The sequence below is a fragment of the Symphalangus syndactylus genome, chromosome 3 (genome assembly GCF_028878055.3).
Source record: "Symphalangus syndactylus isolate Jambi chromosome 3, NHGRI_mSymSyn1-v2.1_pri, whole genome shotgun sequence".
Classification (NCBI taxonomy): Eukaryota; Metazoa; Chordata; class Mammalia; order Primates; family Hylobatidae; genus Symphalangus; species Symphalangus syndactylus.
Genome location: NC_072425.2, coordinates 32,193,098 through 32,214,620, shown reverse-complemented (window position 1 = coordinate 32,214,620; position 21,523 = coordinate 32,193,098). Strand labels below are relative to the sequence as shown.

Below are 21,523 nucleotides of genomic sequence, written 5' to 3'. Positions count from 1 at the left end.
GGAGGCCAAAGTAGGCAGATCACCTGAGGTCAGGAGTTTGAGACCAGCCTGGCCAACATGGCGAAACCCCATCTCTACTAAAAATACAAAAATTAGCTGGGCGTGGTGGTGCGCGCCTGTAATCCCAGCTACTCCGGAAGCTGAGGCAGGTGAATTGCTTGAACCTAGGAGGTGGAGGTTGCAGTGAGCCGAGATTGCACCACTGCACTCCAACCTAGGTGACACAGCGAGACTCTGTCTAAAAAAAAAAAAAAAAGAAAAATGGAAGGATCTTGATGGATTGATGCTAGGTTAAAAGAGAGAGTGAGCAAGAGAAATGGAAGGAGCTAAGAGAACAGTGTTTCTCAAAATATAGTCTATAGACCAGCATCAGCATAAGCATCACCTAGGAGATTGTTAACATTTTTTAAATTAAAAATTAATTTAAATTAAAAATTATTCCAGGCCTCACTCCAGAAGCAGAATCTCTTGATGTGGGGCCCGGAAGTTTGCATTTTAACAAGCTCACAAGTGATTGTTAAGCACCCAAAGTTTGAGATTCGGAACACTGACTCCATGACTGTACTGTATAACTCACTGCATCAGGGTCTCCATGCTTTGCAAGCCGGGAGCTTTTCTATATGGAGAGATAAAATGATGCTATCATTCACCCACAAGCCCCTCTGCTGGTTCAGTAGCAAGTTCCAATTTCTTGTTAGCAAAACTGTTCAGATCCTGGACTCAAGTGGACCTTGTTTCTTTCCTGGGACATCATTGGCTGAATTAAATTGTCCACACAATTTTGTCTCTGTTGGGGATTGTACCTTCTCACTTGCCCCCCTTGTTTGATACAGCCCTCTGTGGCTTGCGACATGTCATCCTGAATGCTCTCTGAAAACGTCCTTTGTCCTCACCAGCCGTCCACTTCAGAAGTGGTGGTGTTATTCTGAGGCAGGGCTTGGGATGCCATATAGAATAAAGCTATGATTGTACTAAAAACCACCAGAGGATAAGCGGCTAACACAAACACGAAGAAGGCCTAAGCACACGCTGTACCAGGGGAAAGAATGAGTGAATGATGCATTGAGACTGCTTTGTTTCTGAGGTCTGGGTGCTCACATGCAGCCCCGATACACTTGCTAGTGAGGTTGATAGGATTTGTTTGGTAAGCATACTAAATTCTGGGGCCCAAAGCCCTGTCTCCTGAAAGGTGCCAGCCTAAGTGTCTAAGATTCCTTATGGATTGGGAGGGCTCCATGCTGTGTTCTTGGGTTCTGGTGGCATTAGGGACCTCCCTCGCCCCTCATGCACACACATACATCTACTGTCTTCCTCAGAGCTCAACCCTAGAAATCCGAGCTTCCTTCCATAAATTCCAACAAACACCACAGCTTTCTGCTCTGATGGAGAAACGTTACACGTTTCCTCCTTATCGCCATGCTGCTTTTAAAACTTTTAGTAGCCTGTAATCCCAGCACTTTGGGAGGCTGAGGTGGGCAGATCACTTGAGGTCAGGAGTTTGAGACCAGCCTGGCCAACATGGTGAAACCCTGTCTCTACTAAAAATACAAAAATTAGCCGGGCATGGTGGTGCACACCTGTAATCCCAGCTACTGTGGAGGCTGAGAGGCAGGAGAATCGCTTGAACCTGGGAGGCGGAGGTTGCAGTGAGCTGAGATCGTGCCACTGCACTCCAGCCTGGGTGACAGAGCGAGACCCTGTCTCCAAAAAAAAAAAAACCTTTTAGTAGAAGCAAAGTCACGTGCTCTGGGACACTTATGTTATTTCAGTGACAATTTCCCACCACAAGGAACACTGAAATACCACAGGAAATGGTGAATATGAATGGGCAGGGCTGGGCTAAATTTCATGGTGGAAACTTTCTACCAAAATACTTCCCATATAAATTCACTTTCTTTAGTTTTGATGACTACCCACTGGATAATTGTGGCCAGCTGCTATCGACCAACCAGGAAACTGGAAAATAAATAAATAAACTGTAATAAACTATTTCATATGGCCTTTTAGGAACTCTGGGTCTGGGTCCTTTTTTTGGTGGGAGCATAGAAAAGTGGTACTCCAATCTAAACTGAGCAAATGGAAGACTTTGGAGGTCAGCATACACACGCACACACACACATATATATACACATATATATGTATATATATATATACACACATATACACATATATATATGTGCATATATTTTTATTTTATTTTGAGACAAGGTCTGCTTCTGTTGCCCAGGCTGAAGTACAGTGGTGCAATCTCAGCTCATTGCACCCTCAACCTCCCAGACTCAAGCAATCCTTCCACCTCAGCCTCTTGGGTAGCTGGGACTACAGGTATGTGCCACCATGCCGGATTAATTTTTACATTTTTTATAGAGATGGGGGTCTCACTATGTTGCCCAAGCTGGTCTCGAACTTATGGGCTCAAGTGATCCTCCCACCTTGGCCTCCCAAAGTGCTGGGATTACAGGTGTGAGGCACCCTACCTGGGCTATATATATATATATATATTCAACCAGACCCTACTCAGAATAGTAAAGCATATTTAATTACAAAAACTCTTTATTATTTCATAAGAATAGTAGAGAAAATCTGACAGAAAGGGAAAGGAAGGTAGGTTATTAACATTTAGGGACACCTATTCCATGCCAGCACTTTGCTAGGACTATGATATAAAGAACGCTATATAACTCTCACAACCATCTCATAAGGTATTATTACCTGCTCTCCATTCTCCTCCTTTTTAGGTTAGGAACAGGTTCACTGAGGTTAGTAACTTGCTCATGGTCACCCACTTATAGTGACAAAGCAGAATTCAAATGTGGTTCTTTTTTCACTTTCCCCTGGTGTCCTAAAGAGAAAGCTTGTATAGAGTTTGAATCCATACGGATCTCCATTATATTTAAGGCAGCCTAGTTGTTAAAGTAAGTAGCACCATTCAATAAGAAAAACCTGTTATACATCTATAGCGGTATATACTCATTTCTAGCTATATTGTGCTATTCGTTTTCACGCTAATTCAGAAGAACAGATAATAGGGTCTGTAGTAGTTGTAAGCCCTTGAATGTGAAAGTGTCAACAATTTTAATCCAACTCCAAGAGGACCAGAACTTGGCATTCCTTAGATGCAGCATTTAAAATTGTTCCCAGTGCCCTTTGAATGCTATTTTTCCCAGCCAAGGCAGGCTTATGTGGAGGAGATAAAGATGATAGCTTGAGGACAAAGGGTCCAACCCTATATAAATTACTTAATTTAGGTCTTTGAAGCTCAGAGTCTCTGACTGATATTTTGGGTAGGTTTCAACCCTCTGCATTCTCTTCTATTTGTTTCTAGAGAAAACTGTGGTAGAGGCCTTAGTGAATCCCAGAGTCAAGATCTGTCATCACCTTTTAGCAGGTAAGCTAGGCAAACCTTTGAGTTTGGAATGGGTAGGGAAAATGTGGTCCCTCACGATGAGCCTCCCTACCCCTTACTTTGCTAGAGGGACTGAAAACCCTTTAAAGACTTGGCTTGGAAACAGAAGATCCAGGGACAGGTAAGGTGGAAAAAGGAGGTGAACCAATACCCCAAAGGGCTAGAAGTAACACCTTGACTATTTGCACCACGCCAGCAAATAAAGCTGAGAATCAGCTCAGCCCAAGGCCTGGAAAGGAAGCACAAATGCGTGAAAAATAACTTGAACCTCATGGTTCTTTCAAAAGTCTCTTCCGCCAAAGTGTGAGTTGAAGAGTCGCATATCATTTGAGGCTCTCTACTCATGCTCGCTGTTCCGAGGTTTGACTTTACACAAATCCAGCTCAGCTGCAGAAGCAAGCCACAATGGGGACCTCAGAGTGAGCCTGAAGACTCCCCACACCGCCTCCTTGAAGTCCCTTCCAGATTCCCCACCCGATGTCCTCTAGCTCCTTTGAGCCTCGTCGCCCTTTATGCTATTCTTCCGATATGGGTCGTAATTCCGTCTATTTAGGGTTCTTCCTGCGCGTGCCTTAGAGGCCAGAAGACCCTGACTCATGTGCGTGTCCTCAAAGCCCCCAACCCCAAGCGTGGCTGCTGGTGGGCGCATCAGTAAACGCGGGTGGAACGGAACAGGCTCCTCCAACCTCTTTTCCACCTCTGATTTCCGTTAGACGTTTGCTCCGCACGGCGGCCTCCGCGAGGCAGCGCTGGACACTGAGAGGACAGCCGCAGAGGCCCAGGGCGCACTTCCTGCCGCGCGGGGGCGGGGCCGCGCCTCCTCCCTCTCTCCCTTCCTCCCTCCTTCCCCACGTGCCCCCTCCCCGCCCTCCCCGCCCCCTCCCGGGCGGCCGCGGCGCCTCGGGGGCGGGGCCGGAGCGGGTGGGCGGCGTGGCTGTGTGGGCTGGGCGCCGCGGCCGTGCTGCCAGCGGACCTGCGGCGGGCTCTGGCGCGGAGCGGGGGCGCGCGGCGCGGAGCGGAGCGTCTGAGCGCCCGCAGAGACTAGCCGGCGGGTGGCGGCGGCTCCCAGCACGGCCGGTGCAAGGCCTCGGGCTAAGCGGCGGCCGAGCAGGGCTCGGCCCTGGGTGCTCGGGGAGCTCGCCGCGGCGGGTAGCAGGAGGAAGCGGCGGCGGCGCGTCCCGAGCGGTGCGCGCCATGGCGGGCGGGCCCCCCAAGGCCCTGCCGTCCACGGGGCCCCACTCCCTGCGCGACATGCCGCACCCGCTGGCCGGCTCCAGCAGCGAGGAGGCCGTGGGTGGTGACAGCACGCCCAGCCCGGACCTGCTGATGGCCCGCAGCTTCGGTGACAAGGTGGGGCGCCTGGGGCCGGGGAGTGGGAGGCTTATTTCGCTCCCCGTGTGGGGGATGATGGATCCGGAGCCTTCTTGGGCCTGGGGCCGCGCCCACCCTGCCGCCCCTTCTCGGGGGACGGGCGTGTCCTGGCCCCGGAGCCCTCGGCGAAAGCGTCTCCTCTGCCGCCTCCGCGGGGTCGCAGCCGCAGAGGGACGGGCTTCGCTGCCTGTGACTGGTCGCGAGCACCGGTGACAGCTGGTGGGGAGGGGTCCAGCCTGTGTGTTGGGGCGGGAGGCATGTGTGCAGGGCAGGGCGCCTGTGTCCTCGGATGGGGTTCCGAGTTCCTCCAGGTGCATCCCTGCAGGCTGAGCTGCTGCATAACTTGTAGCTCCTCCAGTTTCCCGAGACTGCACGGAAAGCAGGAGTTCCTGGCTTTGCGTGCTGGGACCGGGCAGCCCTGGGCTTACAGCGAGAGTCTTCTTCCCCCACAGTCAGTCATGTGGGGAGTGATCTTTCTTTAGGTTTGCTGTTTGTCCTGAGGAGTCACCTGACTCAGACCCCAGCCGGCGGCGGGAGGAGAGCCTCGTGGTTTTCTGTCTGGGGCTCCATTCACCTCTGACGTCCTACCACTCTGTTTAGGTTTGGCAGAGGCTGGTTTTGTGGTTGATGGAAAGAAAGCTCGCCCTTTGACCTTCTTTGTACGGAAGAAGGCTCCAGATTTTCTTAGAGCAGCACAACCCTCCTGCTGCTTGGAGACAGCAGACTCCAGGCGGGGGTAAGGGACGGCCTCCTCCCTACCCCCATGGCCATTTCAGCTGTGAAGGAGACTTGAGCAGTATTGTATCCGCGCTCCTGCCGTCACTTAGTCACTAATTGCAGAAATTAGAATTGTTCTCAGGCCTTGTGATCAAGATTTTCTCTCCCTAGTAAAATACTAAATGAATTCCCCCTTGTCCCAATATTAATGGGAGCAAGGGACCTAACTTTCTTCTCCCGTTAGAGGGGACACCATGTGGTACAGTAAAAAAGGAGTATGAGAAAATATAACCTGCCCGCCTTGCAGTCAGAAGGGCACTGAGCACTTAAAATCACTAGAGAGTGGGACTTGATGTACCTTCTGCAGAGGGTTTGTGAAAGCAGGGAGTGAAGTTCCAAAGCATTAGGAACAGGAAAATTAAAAAAGCTACCGGAGGCCAGGTGCAGTGGCTCACACCTGTAATACCAGCACTTTGGGAGGCTGAGGTGGGATGATTGCTCTGGACCAAAAGTTTGAGACCAGCCTGGGCAACATATCGAGACCCCATCTCCACATACACACACGGCATGGTGGCATGCACCTGTAATCCAGGCTACTCAGGAGGCTGAGGCGGGAGGATTGCTTGAGCCCGGGAGTTCAAGGCTGCAGTGAGCTATGATTGCACCACTGTACTCCAGCCTGGGCAAGAGAGTGAGACCCTGTTTCCAAAAAATGTTGAATGACTGAATAAATTTGCTTTCTTGTCGACAAAAATTGGTCTTAAAATAGTGTAGGAACTGGGGGTTAGACCTCATTTCCTTCTCAGTTCTGTGTGGGACACTGAATTAATTATCTATTGCTGTGTAGCAAATTACCCCAAAACTTACCACCTGGAAATAGTGTCTGTGGGACAATCTGAGTGGTTCTGAATTAGGCCTTTCTTGAGGTTGCAGTCAAGTTGTTGGCTTGAACTGCAGTCATCTGAAGGCTGGATTAGGGGAGGATCCACTTCTAAGCTCACTCACATGGCTGTTGGCAGGTCTTAGTTACTCTCCATAGGGCTGTTTGATGTGGCAACTGGTTTTTCCTACCAGAGCAAGTGATCCAAGAGAGCTCAAGACTCTAGCCAGTCTTGTATAACTTATCTTGGAAATGACATGCCTCTGCTGTATTCTGTTGGTCACACAGATTGGCACTGGTACAATGTGGGGAGAGGGTGTGAATACCAGGGTGTGCATACCAAGAGATGGGGATCATTGGGCCATCTTGGAGACTGGCTACTACAGACAGCTATTTAAAGTATTTACTTAACGATTCACTCGTGGATGATACCTGACTCAGAAGTATGCGCATTTTACTAATAAGCACTTGGAAGACAAATTCCCCGTACCACCAAGATCTGGTTAGTGGTCAAGAAGTCAGTCTCAAGTCTAATTACTGATGGCTTCCTTTAAAGGGTCTGTTCTATGTAGGAGGGAGAGTCTTGAAGGCATTATTAATTATTGAATATGTATGTATTTTTTGAGCAGAGACTCACTCTGTGACCCAGGCTGGAGCGCAGTGGCCTGATCCTGACTCACTGCAACCTCCACCTCCCTGGTCAAAGTGATTCTCGTGCCTCAGCTCCCGTGTAGCTGTGATTGCAGGTGTGTGCTACCTTGACCGGGTAATTTGTGTATTTTTAGTAGAGACGAGGTTTCGCCATGTTGGCCAGGCTAGTCTCGAACTCCCGGGCTCAAGTGATCCACCCGCCTCGGCCTCCCAAAGTGCTGGGATTACAGACGTGAGCCACTGTGCCTGGCCTAATTATTGAATATTTAATAAATCTCAACAGCCGTGGGGAGCATCTAAATGATACCATTCTCAAGGGCCTGATTTATAGTAAGCCACTTTTCCTTAGAGGCTAAGCATTGTAATTTCTTTCTCTGACTAGGAGTAACATTTTCCTTGAATCTTGGCATACACGTATGGTCTCATAACTCTGAAGACATTTCTGTAGAGAGAAGCTAGCAAGCCACAGAGGTGAGTCAGAGCCAGAAGAAGGAAGCCTTCCCTGTGGCTGGCTTTCTCCTGCCTCAGCAGCATGAGGGTCATCAGAGGGGTGTTAGGACAGTTCAGTGCTATGGTCTGTCTTTGAAAAGAAGCCAGTTTTGTCTTGTTAGATACTGGGGTTGTGATCCTGGATGACCGGGATTCTGCGTCAGTTCTGGGCCTGGGGAATGAAGGTTTGACAGGCTGATCATAGTACAGGATTATTATGCAGAGGGGAATTGCTTTCTGAGGGCCCAAGATGGTGCGATGAACAGGGTAGCCTGGTGTCTTGGTCCAGCTGACACTTGTGAATGAACTCTGTAGTGCTTGGATAGAAGAGAAAGACTAAATATGATGGACTCTCCACCAGTTTCTCAAATTGTTCAAATCATGGTGTGATGCCTCCCTTCATAGGCTCCCAAAGGAGGAATCCTTTCTATCTACCAGAAGTTGCCAGGACTAATTCTTTTGATGCCTGCTAAACTCACTGGGCCTTTTTTTTTTTTTTTTTTTTTTGAGATGGAGTCTCACTCTGTTGCCCAGGCTAGAGTGCAGGGGCGCAATTTCACTGCAACCTTTGCCTCCTGGGTTCATGTGATTCTCCTGCCTCAGCCTCCTGAGCTGAGATTACAGGTGACCGCCACCACACCTGGCTAATTTTTGTATTTTTAGTAGAGATGGGGTTTTACCATGTTAGCCTGGCTGGTCTAACTTCTGACCTCAGATGATCTGGCCACCTCCGCCTCCCAAAGTTCTGGGATTCCAGGCATGAGCCTCACTGGACCTTATGTGGCTATCTCCATCTAAAATGTAAATACATCACTTAGCCTTACTCTCCTTTTTTAACTTTCATCTGCAAATAGCTCCAGGCTGCTTCTCCTCTGACTCAGCTTCTAACTTCTGTGCCCCTCCCAAAACTTAATACTGGATTCTTAAGCCCTATTGTGTGGCTAACACCTCCTCCCACATCCTCAATCTCTTCTCTGAACTCTTTATCTACTTCCTGCCTCCTTAGGTCACTTAGACATCCTCTGAAGTCTTCAAAATAGAGAAGGCTTTTCCTCCATCACCTTTTACAAACCAGGCTCTGCTCCTTTGAGGCTCCTGTCATTCTTTTTGTTCATTTGATACATGTTTGAGGGCCTACTATGAGCCAGGCACTGTTCTAGGAACTTGAATAAATTAGCTGAAAACCCTGCCCTCACTGGATACATTTCAGGGAGTTTGTACTGTATTACACAATAAATGCCATGGAAGGAGGAAAAAGGAGAACTGGCCACGAGGAAGAGGATTTGGCAGGCCATGTTGAGAACTTGACATTTGAGCAGACTGGAAGGAGTGAGGGAGTTAGTGGGTGAGTATCTGGAGAAGAGTGTCCGGGGAGGGACTGGCCCAAGCAGAGGCCGGAAGGCACAGGGCTGGTGTGTCAGGGAGCAGCCTAGAGGCCAGTTTGGCCGGGCAGAGTGAGCATTGGAGAGTTAGAGGCTGGGGGCAGAGAAGGGAGAGGTCAGATTATATTGAGTGTGGCCAGTCACCCTGAGGACTTTGGCCTTTACTGCTAGGGCCATGGGGTGGGAAGTTAGCATGGGCAGGGGACATTTCAGGGTCTTGAGCAGGAGGGGGGCATAGTTGGATTATGTATTGAAAAGGATCACATAGGCTGTTCAATTGAGACTACCTTGAGCATTGCCCTGAATTAGTTAGGATTCTTTATTAGTTAAAAAGACATGAGCTGAATGCAAACTGGTTACAGGAAAAAAAAAATCTACTGGCTCACGTTGCTGAAAAGGCCCAGGTATTTTGGCTTCAGGAGTAGCTAGAGCAAGGTATTCCAGTGATGTTGGGGATCTGTCACTTTCCATCTCTTGGCTCTGCTTTCTTCTGTGTCAGCCTTGTTCTCATGCCAGTGAAGGGATATGTTCTATAAACAAGCTTCCCAGCTCCAGCAGAAGGAGAGCACTCCTTTCCTGATAGTTCTGGCCAAAGCTCTGGGCTGGTGTCTCATTGGTCTAAATTGGGTCAGGCGCCTAAACCAGTCTCTGATTCTGATTGCGCAGACCTGAATCGGGTACTTATCTTTGGAATGAGGAAAGGATTTTTTTTTTTTTAATTGGGGAATATATACATGAAGTTTATAACAATGTGTGTATATAAAGAGTAAAAGTTATCTGTACAGTTTAAAGAATAATAAAATGTTCCTACCCCCAGATTAAGATACAGAATATTACAAATATTTTGGAAGCCCCCTCTGTGCCTGGGAAGGGAGGAGGTGGTTTCCAGAGCAAAATCAAGAAATAGATGTTAGATAAGCAGGAAACAAATATCCACTACAGACCTTCCACTACTGTTTTCTTTGTCATTTTCCAACTTCACAGCTTCTCACTCTCATTCATTAAATCTTTAGACCCCAACTTACTGTCTTCTGAAATCATGTCCTCACCACAGGGCTTTAATCATTCACATGGCTGATCTGTCCACCTCTCCAAAATTACCAGTTTCTTGATCTCCTTATCTTTAATCACCTTTTTTTTGAGACGGAGTCTTGCTCTGTTGCCCAGGCTGTAGTGCAGTGGCACGATCTCAGCTCACTGTAACCTCTGCCTTCGGGGTTCAAGCAATTTTCCTGCCTCAGCCTCCTGAGTAGCTAGGACTACAGGCGCCCGCCACCATGCCCAGCTAATTTTTGTATTTTTAGTAGAGACGGGGTTTCACCATATTGGCCAGGCTGGTCTCGAACTCCCGACCTCAGGTGATCTGCCTGCCTCGGCCTCCCTAAATGCTGGGATCACAGGCGTGAGCCACTGCGCCTGGCACCTTCACCTTTTTAACAGTTCATCTGCTCTCTCCCACGGCCGCACCCTGCGTTGTAATACCTAGAAGCATTCCAGCTCTGAAATAGTGCCACTGGATATTATCACATTTTATTGTGTTTATTTAAGGTATACAACTTGATGTTATGGGATACACATAGATAGTAAAAGTTTACTATAGTGGAGCAAATGAACACAGTCATCATCTCATAGTTACTCATTTTTTGTGGCAAGAACATCTAAATCGACTCATTTAGTGTGATTGTCAAGTACAGTACAATTTTGTTATTAATAACTCTAGTCCTCATGTTCTACATTAGATCTCCAGACTTGTACACTCCTTCATATCTGCTATTATGTATCCGTTTACCTACATCTTCCCATTTCCTCTCTCGCCTGCCCTTGGTAGCCACTATTTTGTGTTCTATCTCTATGTATTTGAATTTTTTTAAAGATTCCATATATAAGTGAGATCATTTAATGTTTTTTTCCTTCTGTGTCCGGCTTATTGCACTTAGCATAATTTTCTTCAGGCTTATTCACGTTATGGCAAATGACAAGATGTCATTCTTTTTTAGGGCTGAATAATATTCAGTTTTGTGTGTACACACACAGTACAGTTTATCTGTTTGTCCATTGAGGCCTGCTTAGGTTGTTTCTATATTTTGGCTATTGTGAATAATGCTGCAGTGAACGTGGGAGTGCAGATATCTTTATGAGGTGTTGATTTCAGTTCCTTTGGGTATGTGCCCAGAAGATGGATTGCTGGGTCATATGGTGGTTCTATTTTTAATGTCTTTAGAAACCTCCATACTGTTTTCCATAATGGCTGTACCAATCTACATTCCTACCAGCATTGTACAAAGGTTCCCTTTTCCACGCATATATCATTTTGTCTTGCTTTCCCCTCCTGGCTTTCCGGGTCTCTGAGTCATTAACAACTGACTATACCTGTTCTGTTCTGTGACCTCTTGGATTCCACCAACCTCCTTTAGATTCTGTGGCCCATCTCCATGGTTGCTTCTGCCTGTATATTCAGTTCCCTTGCACTCTTCTTTTTATACCCAGATTGGTTCATTCCATTTGTTCATGTCTTTCATCTACAACCAGGGTGCTCAGGAAGCTCAAGCGTTGCTGCCAATATAAGTTCACAGGTTTCAGCCACAGCTGGGGCTTCAGTGTTCCTGGACACTCCTTCTTTTCCACAGACCCTCCGTCTGCACAGTGGCTTATCTGAAACTTTTCTCTACTCCTCATACCCTCCACCCTTCTACTCCACCCTTCCTTCTGCTGATTGCCTCACCTTCCACCTTAGAGAAGATAGAAGCCACCAGAAAGGAACTTCCCTTCTTCAAATTTCAGAATGATCTGACTCCATAGCCATGTTTTCTTTCTGGCTCTCATTCCATGGAGAGAGTCTAAGGCTGATTGAGGGTATAGACCCACCCGCCACCCCCCATCCTCTTGGAGACCCTGCTCTGTTTGGCCTCCTGACTTACCCCAGTATCTTTGGACTCCCTCTCAACCAGCTCACTCCCATCAATATTTAAACACACTCAAGTTGCGCTCTCTTTTTTTTTTTTTTTTTTTTGAGACAGTGTCTGGCTTTGTCACCCACGCTGGAGTGCAGTGGCACGATCTTGGCTCACTGCAACCTCCGCCTCCTGTTGCTCAAGAGATTCTCCTGCCTCGGCCTCCTGAGTAGCTGGGACCACAGACGCGCACCACCACACCTGGCTAATTTTTGTGTTTTTGGTAGAGATGGGGTTTCCCCATGTTGGCCAGGCTGATCTTGAACTCCTGCACGCCTGGCTAATTTTTGTGTTTTTGGTAGACACGGGGTTTCGCCATGTTGGCCAGGCTGGTCTTGAACTCCTGCATGCCTGGCTAATTTTTGTGTTTTTGGTAGAGACGGGGTTTCGCCATGTTGGCCAGGCTGGTCTTGAACTCCTGAGCTCGAGCCATCTGCCTGCATCAGCCTCTCAAAAGGCTGGGGTTACAGGTGTGAGCCACTATGCTTGGACAACTTGCCCTCATTTTTAAAACACAGAAAGAGTGGCTGGGCGTGGTGGCTCTTGCCTGTAATCCCAGCACTTTGGGAGGCCAAGGCAGGAACATTGCTGGAGGCCAGGAGTTTGAGACTAGCCTGGGCAATATAGTGAGACCTTGTCTCTGTTAAACACACACACACACACAAAAGCACACGCACGTGCACGCGCACACACAGAGAGAAAGAATAAAGGAAGCTCTGCCATGATTTTCTTTTCTCCTCCATCTGGTGCCTTTTTTTTTGGGGGGGGGAGCGGTGTGGAGATAAGGTCTTGCTTTTGTTGCCCAGGCTGGTCTCGAACTCCTGACCTCAAGTGATCCTCCTGCCTCAACTTCCCAAAGTGCTTGGATTATAGGCCTGAGCCACCATGCCTGGCCTTGTGCCCTATTTTGTGGCTCCTCTTTATAATACACTTTCTGAAGAGAAGGTTTGCGGCCCTTGCTTCCACTTCCTGACCTCTGATGTACTCCTCAGCCTCCTGCTGCCTGGTTTCTGACTCTGTTCTTCAGGGTCTTCAGTGACCTCATTATTGCTAAATCCAGTAGATGCTTTATACTCCTTATTTTGCCTGACCCCTTGGTAGGTAGTACTTGATCCTATTGATAACCTCCTGCTTGAAACGCTTCCCCTCCACTTCCTGTTTTAAGGTATGCACGCAGGCCAGGCACGGTGGCTTATGCCTGTAATCCTAGCACTTTGGGAGGCCAAGGCAGGCAGATCACGAGGTCAAGAGATCAAGACCATCCTGGCCAACATGGCGAAACCCTGTCTCTACTAAAAATACAAAAAATTAGCTGGGCATAGTGGCATGCACCTGTAGGCCCAGCTACTTGGGAGGCTGAGGCAGGAGAATTGCTTGAACCGGGGAGGTGGAGGTTGCAGTGAGCTGAGATTGCGCCACTGCACTCTAGCCTGGCGACAGAGCAAGACTCCATCTCAAAAAAAAAAAAAAAAAAAAAAAAATGGTGTTCATGCTGGAATCATGCTGTCTGGATTTGAATCTCAGCCCCACCACTTAGAGTCTTGGTAACAGCAAACTGTTTAACGTCTCTGAGCCTCAGTTTTCTCATTTGTGAAAAGGGGATAACAGACGTGCCCACATCACTGGGTTGATAGGAAGACCCAGCGAGTTTATAGAGTAGTGGTTGATGTATATAGCAAACCTTTAAGAAATGGGAGGTGGTGGTGGTGGTTATTCCTTGATATTGTACTCTCCACATTTCTTTCTACATTTTGGCCTATGCTTTGTCAATTTCTATATCAGCTGAGGTCTGATCAGATAATAAAAGCCAGTGAAGGTATTTCAGACAGAGAGACTATAATACAAGGAGTTAGTTGCATAGGTGATGGATGGTAAGTTGACCCAGAGAGTAGCAATAGCAGGAAGTTGCTGTTACCCTCAGGACTGGAGGGTTAGGGGAAGAGGCGATGTTAAGTAGAACCCAGGAGCTTCTGTGAGAACTAGACCTGTGGCGGGGTCATTGAGCAGGAGCTGGGACCTCAGAGGAAGGGGGCCCTGGAGGGGAGGCAGCCGCTGCCAGGGACACAATCTGAGGCAGAGAGCAGGGGTCGGGCTGGGGCAGAAATACCCCAGCTTCTCTCCTCATCCTTCCCATTCTGGTCTAATATCAATATCTTATATTGGCCAAAATAGCATCCCTGGTGGATGTGTGACCCTAAAGAGAGCCAGGCAATCAATCTTTCCTGAGATTTACAAGATGGATGATGGGGGAAAGAATGTCTTTCTATTGGATTGTGAATGGTTGTGTCCTTCAACGCAGAGAGTGCTTGACTTAAGAATGAAGCCAGAGGGAAGTAGAGCTAGTAGAGGAAGAGGGGCAAGATCATTTGAGTTCAGGATCCGACTGTGCCAGCTGTGCCTGAAGTTAGCACGGTTTCCTGGTTATAGGGCGTCATAAATTCCCTTTTGTTAATACTGTTTTCAATTTGGTTTGCCACTTGAAACTTAAATTACCAATACCGTGACCTTAAAATATGACTTGAAAATTGGGTTTTACCTGAGGAGTAGGGAGAAGGGGGTGTTTATTCCTATTGGCAGCCCCACTAGCTGGGGGTATGTCTGCAGATCAGCTGAGGTCGCAGAGGTTGTGTTTTCATCAGGTCCATGAAGTTGGAGGGGGCTTTCAGGTGTGGGGTGGGAAAAGCCCCAAGGTGAAGGGCAGAGACAGGAAAGATCTGTGGCCACTGGAGGAGGACTGAATTGGGTCATGCGTTGGGAGTGGGTTTTGAGAGTCTAGAGGTGGAGATTAGTGAGAGAGGAGATGGGTAGACAGGTCAAGAGGAGATTGAGACTGTTTTGAGTGCTGTGATGTGGAGGTTAGCTTCTGTTCTTTCAGCAGTAGCTAGTCCTAGAGGGTGTGGGTTTTTTTGTTTGTTTGTTTGTTTTTGAGACGGAGTCTCGCTCTGTCGTCCAGGCTGGAGTGCAGTGGTGTTATCTTGACTCACTGCAACCTCCATCTCCTGTGTTCAAGCAATTCTGCCTCAGCCTCCCGAGTAGCCGGGATTACAGGTGCATGCCACCACGCCAGGCTAATTTTAGTATTTTTAGTAGAGACGGGGTTTCACCATGTTGGCTAGGCTGGTCTCAAACTCCTGACTTCAGGTGATCCACCCTCCTCGGCCTCCCAGAGTGCTAGGATTACAGGTGTGAGCCACTGCTCCCAGCCCCAAGAGGGTTTTTGAGCAGGGGGATGTGTGATCAGGGCTTGGGATGGGGAGAGACCAGCAGTGAAAGAGGTAAGATAGGAAGAATTAACCTGGTTTTGGTTGGACTTGTTGCCTGGGAAGAGAAAGATTAGAAAATATAAAGATGACAGATTTTGGTGTAGTGGAGGTGACTGACTAGAAAGTCCAGGAGATTGATGCTGAATAGTGGTGCCCTCTTTGAAAGGGGGAGCGCAGACCGGGAAGCACATGTGCGAGTGAAGTGTAAAGATGACGTGGACACGATTTCAAGTCAGGCATTCAGGACAGAGGGTGCCTGAAGGCCACTGTTGCAAGCGTACTCAAACTTCAAGGCTCAAACAAATGCTGCCTCCAGGAAGCTCTTTTTTATTAAATAGATGTGTAATCCCAGTAGATCCAAATAGAGATTGGAATAGAAGATGGAGAGGTTTGAGGTCAGAATTTAGACAAAGTGCATATTGACAATAAAATAGGGGGTAGGATGTCATCACAGTTTGAAAATCAAGTGTTAGTGAAGGCCACTGGGAGGAAGGCAGGTGTTCCACGATAAATGAGAGCCTCTCAAAGTAAAATAAGTACATAAACAACAGTCTGGCCAACAGGCGCTGATTCATGTATGAGCAATGGGGTTTGTTTACTAGACATTAGAGGACTCATATGCTGTCTTATGTCTGCCTTGCCCCATAGAATTCTTAATTTTGGCAGCCAGCGCAGGGATCAGGAATTGTCATTTGTGTGAATTTTTGTGTGTGTGTTGGTGGGGGGAAGTGGGATAGTGGAAAAGGTGTTTGGTGGTTCCTGCTTGAGAAGGGGCACAGAGGCGGGAAAAGCATACAGCGTGTTTGGGTGGCCGAGTGCAGGTGCTTTTCAAAATCCCTATAGCTTGTGAGCATCTGCTACGTACCTGGCTCTGTGCTACATGCTGGGGCTGTAGAGAAAGATAAAAAAGATCTCTCCCCTGAGACGTTAATGGTCCAGCGAAGAAGAGAGCACATCAACAGATGGTTGCAGTAGCATGTGAAAAATGCTGCATGTATTTACTTAGCTCTGTGGCCTTGGGCAAGTTTCTTAACCTTGTAATGCCTCTGTTTCCCCTATCTAAAATTTGGATGATCTTACAGGGGGATTCTGAAGCTTAGTTGAGTGTTTAGTGTCTGGGACACAGTAAAGACCACAGCAATGCTAAGTTTTGTTATTGCCTTAGAAGCAGACCCTGAGAAAGCATTTAATCGCCCATAGTTCGTTTGAGAGGTGAAGGAACTGGCATTAGAGGAGCAAGGCAGTGAGACAGGGAAGGGAAGGCAATCAGCAGAGGCGACGTTACCAAGCCAATTGCACTGAGCAGAGCTGGAGCTTTATCCCACAGGGGAAGCCGTTGGGAGCCAGCATGGAACACGAGCCTCGGTTATTCCCACTCCAGGTGAGGAAGCTGGGGTCTTCAAACAGCAGCTCTCTTTACTCATTGGTTGACAGCTGCTTGGGTGGGTTGTTTAGACATGAATTACCAGGTGCTTTCTAGCCTGCCCCATGGGTAGGCAAAGCAGGTTCAGTGGCCAGGGGAAGCAGTCAGGCCAAGACATGCAGATGCTGGTAGGTGGGAGTCAGACCAGTGGGCACTGAAGTGTGATCAGGGTGAGGGGATGTATGGGTGGGGCACTGACAGCATCTGCTACAGTTTATATATGTATATATATATATTTTAGAGATGGGGCCATGCTCTGTTGCCCAGGCTGGAGTATAGTGCCACAATCTTGGCTCCTACAGCCTCAAACTCCTCCTGGGCTTAAGTGATCCTTCTGCCTCAGCCTCCTGAGTAGTCCTCAGCTCCTGACCAGTCTTAGCTCCTAGTGGTGTACCGGTGTGCCTTGCTATTTAATTTTTTTTTTTTTTTTTTTTTTGTAGAGAGAGGAGTCTCACTATGTTGTCCAGGCTGGTCTTGAGCTTCTGGCTTCAAGCGATCCTGCTACTTCGGCCTCCTGAAGTGCTGGGATTATAGGTGTGAGCCACTATACCTGGCCCAGTTATTATGTTTTTTAAAAGATTATTTGTTAAACCTGAGTGGCAGGTCGGGCACCGTGGCTCATGCCTGTAATCCCAGCATTTTGGGAGGCCAAGGAGGGTGGGTCACGAGGTCAGGAGATTGAGACCATCCTGGCCAACACGGTGAAACCCCGTCTTTACTAAAAATACAAAAATTAGCTGGGCGTAGTAGTGCGTGCCTGTAATCCCAGCTACTTGGGAGGCTGAGGCAGGAGAATCGCTTGAACCAGGGAGTTGGAGATTGCAGTGAGCCGAGATCGTGCCACTGCACTCCAGCCTAGTGACAGAGTGAGACTCTGACTTAAAAAAAAAAAAAATTTGTTTAAATGTATGGGGTACATATGTAATTTTGTTACATGGATAGATTGTGTAGTGAAATCCAGTGCTTTTAGGGTACCCATCACCCAAATAATGTACATTGTACTCAATAATTTCACATCACCCACCCCTCTTCCATTCCCTCCACCCTTTTCGAGTCTCCTTTGTTTATCATTCCACACCCTATGTCCATGTAGTTATGATGAAAGTTATGTATAGGGAATAAAGTAGGGTGAGACCTTGCTTTGGAGGATGGTCGCTTTTCCAAAGAAGATGATGTTTGAGCTGGAGAATGAAGGAATACATGTCTTACAAATGGACAGAAGGAAGAGCAACTCAGGCGGAAGAACCAGCACATACCAAAGCTTAGCAGTGTCAAGTGATGCAGGCACAGCGAGCAAGGGGATTTGATGAGGCTGGAAAGGTTGGTAGGGTCCTGGCTGTGGTCTGTAGTGGCAAATAGTAAGGACTTTAACCTGAGCAATTGGGAGACCAATTAAATGTTTGTCGTTGTTGTTGTTTAAAGAGATAGGGTCTCACTTTGTTGGCCAGGGTGGAGGAGGGCAGTGGCACAATCATATTTGACTAGAACTCCAGGGCTTAAGCAATCCTCCCACCTCAGCCTACTGAGTAGCTTGGACTATGGGCATGTGCCACTGTGCCTGGCTAATCTTTTCATTCCAATCAAGTGTTTTAAGCAGGGGAGGAGCAGGGCTGTGTTTGGGTTTAGAGTCACGGATCAAGACCTAGCTGGGATTGGGTGGGTGGAGCCTGGAGGCAAGGAATAACAAGAAGAAGGCTGTTGCAGTGGGAGGTTAGAGGAGGCAGTTTCAGTAGAGCTTTGGCTCACTGGATTCAGAGAGTGTACTGGTTAGTGGTTTTGCTTGCAAATAATATCTAGTTTGCATTAAGTTAGCAAAAAGGTGAGCCTATAGACATTCTTGCTTTAACATAGGAGTGAGCTGGAACCAGGGGTCTGAATGCTGCTGAGAGTCGGCTTTATTCTCTCAGACCAACATCATCCACGTAGGGGGAATTGTGGCAGCGCGCCCCCCTCACATTGCACAGCTGTGCCTCCAGAAAGGGAGTGAGTCTATCTTCCTGGGGAAAAGGTCAGGGAGACCTGGCTTGGGTCACATGCCTGCCTTTAGGCTGATCAACTGAGCTCAACCTGGGCCAATCAACAGTGGCTGGGGGAGGAGACTGAAACAGTAAGGCAGTCCCAATTCCAGCTGCCGGGTTCAGAAGCAGCTGTGAGGTGTGCAGGACAAACAGTGAAAGATCACTGCGGAAGAGACTCTAGGGTCACTGGCTTTAGGAACTGGCTGAATGATGGCAAGAATAGAACAGGAATTTGAGGAAAAGTAGGTCAAAAATTATAGATTTTCTAAGGCATATATGCTTTTTACAAATTGTGATATACTTCACATACCATAAAATTCACCCTTTTAAAGCATACACTTTAGTGGTTTTGAATATATTCACAAGATAATGCAATGGTCACTGCTATCTAATTCCAGAACATTTTCATAATCTCAAAAAGACACCCCATACCTATGAGCAAACACTCTCCATTTTCCCTATTCCCAGCCCCTGGCAACTGCTAATCTGCCATCTGTCTCTGGAGTTTTCCTTTTCTGGACATTTCCTATAAATGGAATCATACAATGTGTGTGGCCTTTCGTGCCTGGCTTCTTTCAGTTAATCTAATGTCTTAAAGCCTTCTCCATGTTGTGTGTATCAGTACTTCATTCCTTTCCCTTTCCAGCTTTATTGAAGTATGATTGACAAATAAAAATTGTATAGACTTAAGATGTACAACATGTTTTGATACACTTAAATATTGTGAAATGATTACCACAATTAAGCTAACTAAACATATCCATCACCTCACATAATTGCCTTTTTGTGGTGAGAACACTTTAGATCTATTTTCTTTTCTCTTCTTTTTTTTTTTTGAAATGGAGTCTCACTCTGTTGCCCAGGCTGGAGTGCAGTGGCGTGATCTCAGCTCACTGCAACCTCTGCCTCCTGGGTTCAAGCGGTTCTCATGCCTCAGCTTCCTGAGTAGCTGGGAAAACAGGTGCACGCCACCATGTCCGGCTAATTTTTGTATTTTTAGTAGAGATGGGGTTTCACCATGTTAGCTAGGATGGTCTCGATCTCCTGACCTCATGATCCACCCGCCTTGGCCTCCCAAAGTGCTGGGATTACAGGTGTGAGCCACCACGCCCAGCCTAGATCTATTTTCTTAGCAGATTTTAAGTATAAAATACATTATAGTCACCATGCTGTATATTAGGTCTCCAGAACTTATTCATCCTGTCATGGAAAATTCACACTTCTTGACCAATATCTCTCCTTTTCTTCCACCCCTCCAGCATTACTTCATTCCTTTTTATGGATGAATAATACTTCATTTTATGGATATACCAAATTTTGTTTATTCATCCGTTGATGGACATTGGGTTGTTTCCTAAGCACGTGTACTTTTTTTTTCCCAAAGAAAAGACATTAAATACAATTTATGACTTTTCTACAATAATTTTGACATTTGAGGTTAATGGTAATTTTAGATATGAATGTATAATAAGATGGCGTTAAGTACCCTGGCATGTTTTTAATCATCTTAACCATTTTTAAGTATACAGTTGAGTAGTGTTAAGTATATTCACATTGTTGTGCAACAGATCTCCAGAACTTTTTCATCTTGCAAAACTGAAATTCTATACCCATTAAATGACTGCTGCCGTTCTCTGTCTTCCCCAGCCCCAGGTCACTACCTTTCCACTTTGTTTCTATTGATTTGAATACTTTAAATTCCTCCTGTAAATAGAATTGTCAATATTTGTCTTTTTGTGACTGGCTTATTTCACTTAGCATAACATCCTTAAGGCTCATCCATGCTGCATCATGTGACAGGATTTCCATCTTTTTAAAGGCTGAATAGTATTTCATTGTGTATATGTATCATATTTCTTAACTCGTTTTTCTGATGGACATTAGGTTGCTTTTGCCTCTTTGCTATTGTGAACAATGCTGCAATGAACATGGTTATGCAAATATCTCTTTGAGACCTTCTTTTGGATATGGATATATACCTAGAAGGGGATTGGCAGATCATGTGATAACCTGTTTTTAATTTTTTGAGGACTCATCATGCTATTTTCCAAAGCAGTTGCACCATTTTACAATCCTGCCAACAGTGTATACAAGGGTACTGTTTTCTCCATGTCTTTGCCAACACTAATTATTTTCTTTCTTTTTTTTTGATAGTAGTTATTCTAGAAAGTGTGGGGTTATATCTCATTGCAGTTTTGGTTTGCAGCTTTCTGATGTTCAATATATCTTCATATGCTTATTGGCCATTTATATGTCATCTTTGGAGAAGTGTCCATTCAAGTCTCTTGCCCATTTTAAAATTGAGTCTTTTAAAACTGTTATTGAAGTTGTTTATATATTCTCAGTATTAGCCCCTTATCAGGTATATGTTTTGCAAGCATTTTCTCCCATTCTGTAAGTGCCTTTTTACTCTGTTGGTTGTGTCCTTTGGACAAAACATAAGTTTTTAGGTTTGCCTGTTTTTGCTTTTGCTGTCTGCTTTTGGTATCATATCTATTGCCAACTTCAATGTCATGAAGCTTTTCCCCTATGATTTTTTTCCTAGGAGTTTTATGGTTTTGGGTCTGATGTTTAGCTCTTTATTTTGAGTTACTTTTTATTTTATTTTTTATTTTTTTGAGACAGTCTCACTCTGTCGCTCAGGCTGGAGTGCAGTGATGTGATCTCGGCTTACTGCAGCCTCAACCTCCCAGGCTCAAGTGATCCTCCCATCTCAGCCTCCTGAGTAGCTGGGACCACAGGCGCATGCCACCGTATCCAGCTAATTTTATTTATTTATTTATTTATTTATTTATTTATTTATTTATGTGTTTTTTGTAGAGACAGGGTTTCCCTGTGTTGTCCATGCTGGTCTCAAACTCCTGAACTCAAGTGATCCTCCCACCTTGGCCTCCCAAAGTATTGAGATTACAGACGTGAGCCATTTTGTCTCGCCAACCACTGTTCTTTAATGTCGCTCTTCATTTCCGTTG

The 21,523-nt window shown here is 46.6% G+C and overlaps 1 protein-coding gene across 4 annotated transcripts in view; it reads left to right on the top strand.

Moving 5' to 3' along the window:
- The first annotated feature begins 4,333 nt into the window (after nucleotides 1–4,333).
- Nucleotides 4,334–21,523, top strand: part of SNX30 (sorting nexin family member 30) — a 125,485-nt gene continuing 108,295 nt past the window's right edge. For 2 of the 4 annotated variants that reach the window (XM_063636121.1, XM_063636120.1), the window contains exon 1: nucleotides 4,408–4,756. In XM_063636121.1, coding sequence (XP_063492191.1) covers nucleotides 4,601–4,756 — 156 coding nt within the window. In that variant the 5' untranslated portion in view covers nucleotides 4,408–4,600. Of the gene's footprint in view, nucleotides 4,757–8,236; nucleotides 8,860–21,523 lie in introns of those variants that run through there. The other 2 variants (XM_055271488.2, XM_063636123.1) reach the window with 2 other exon arrangements.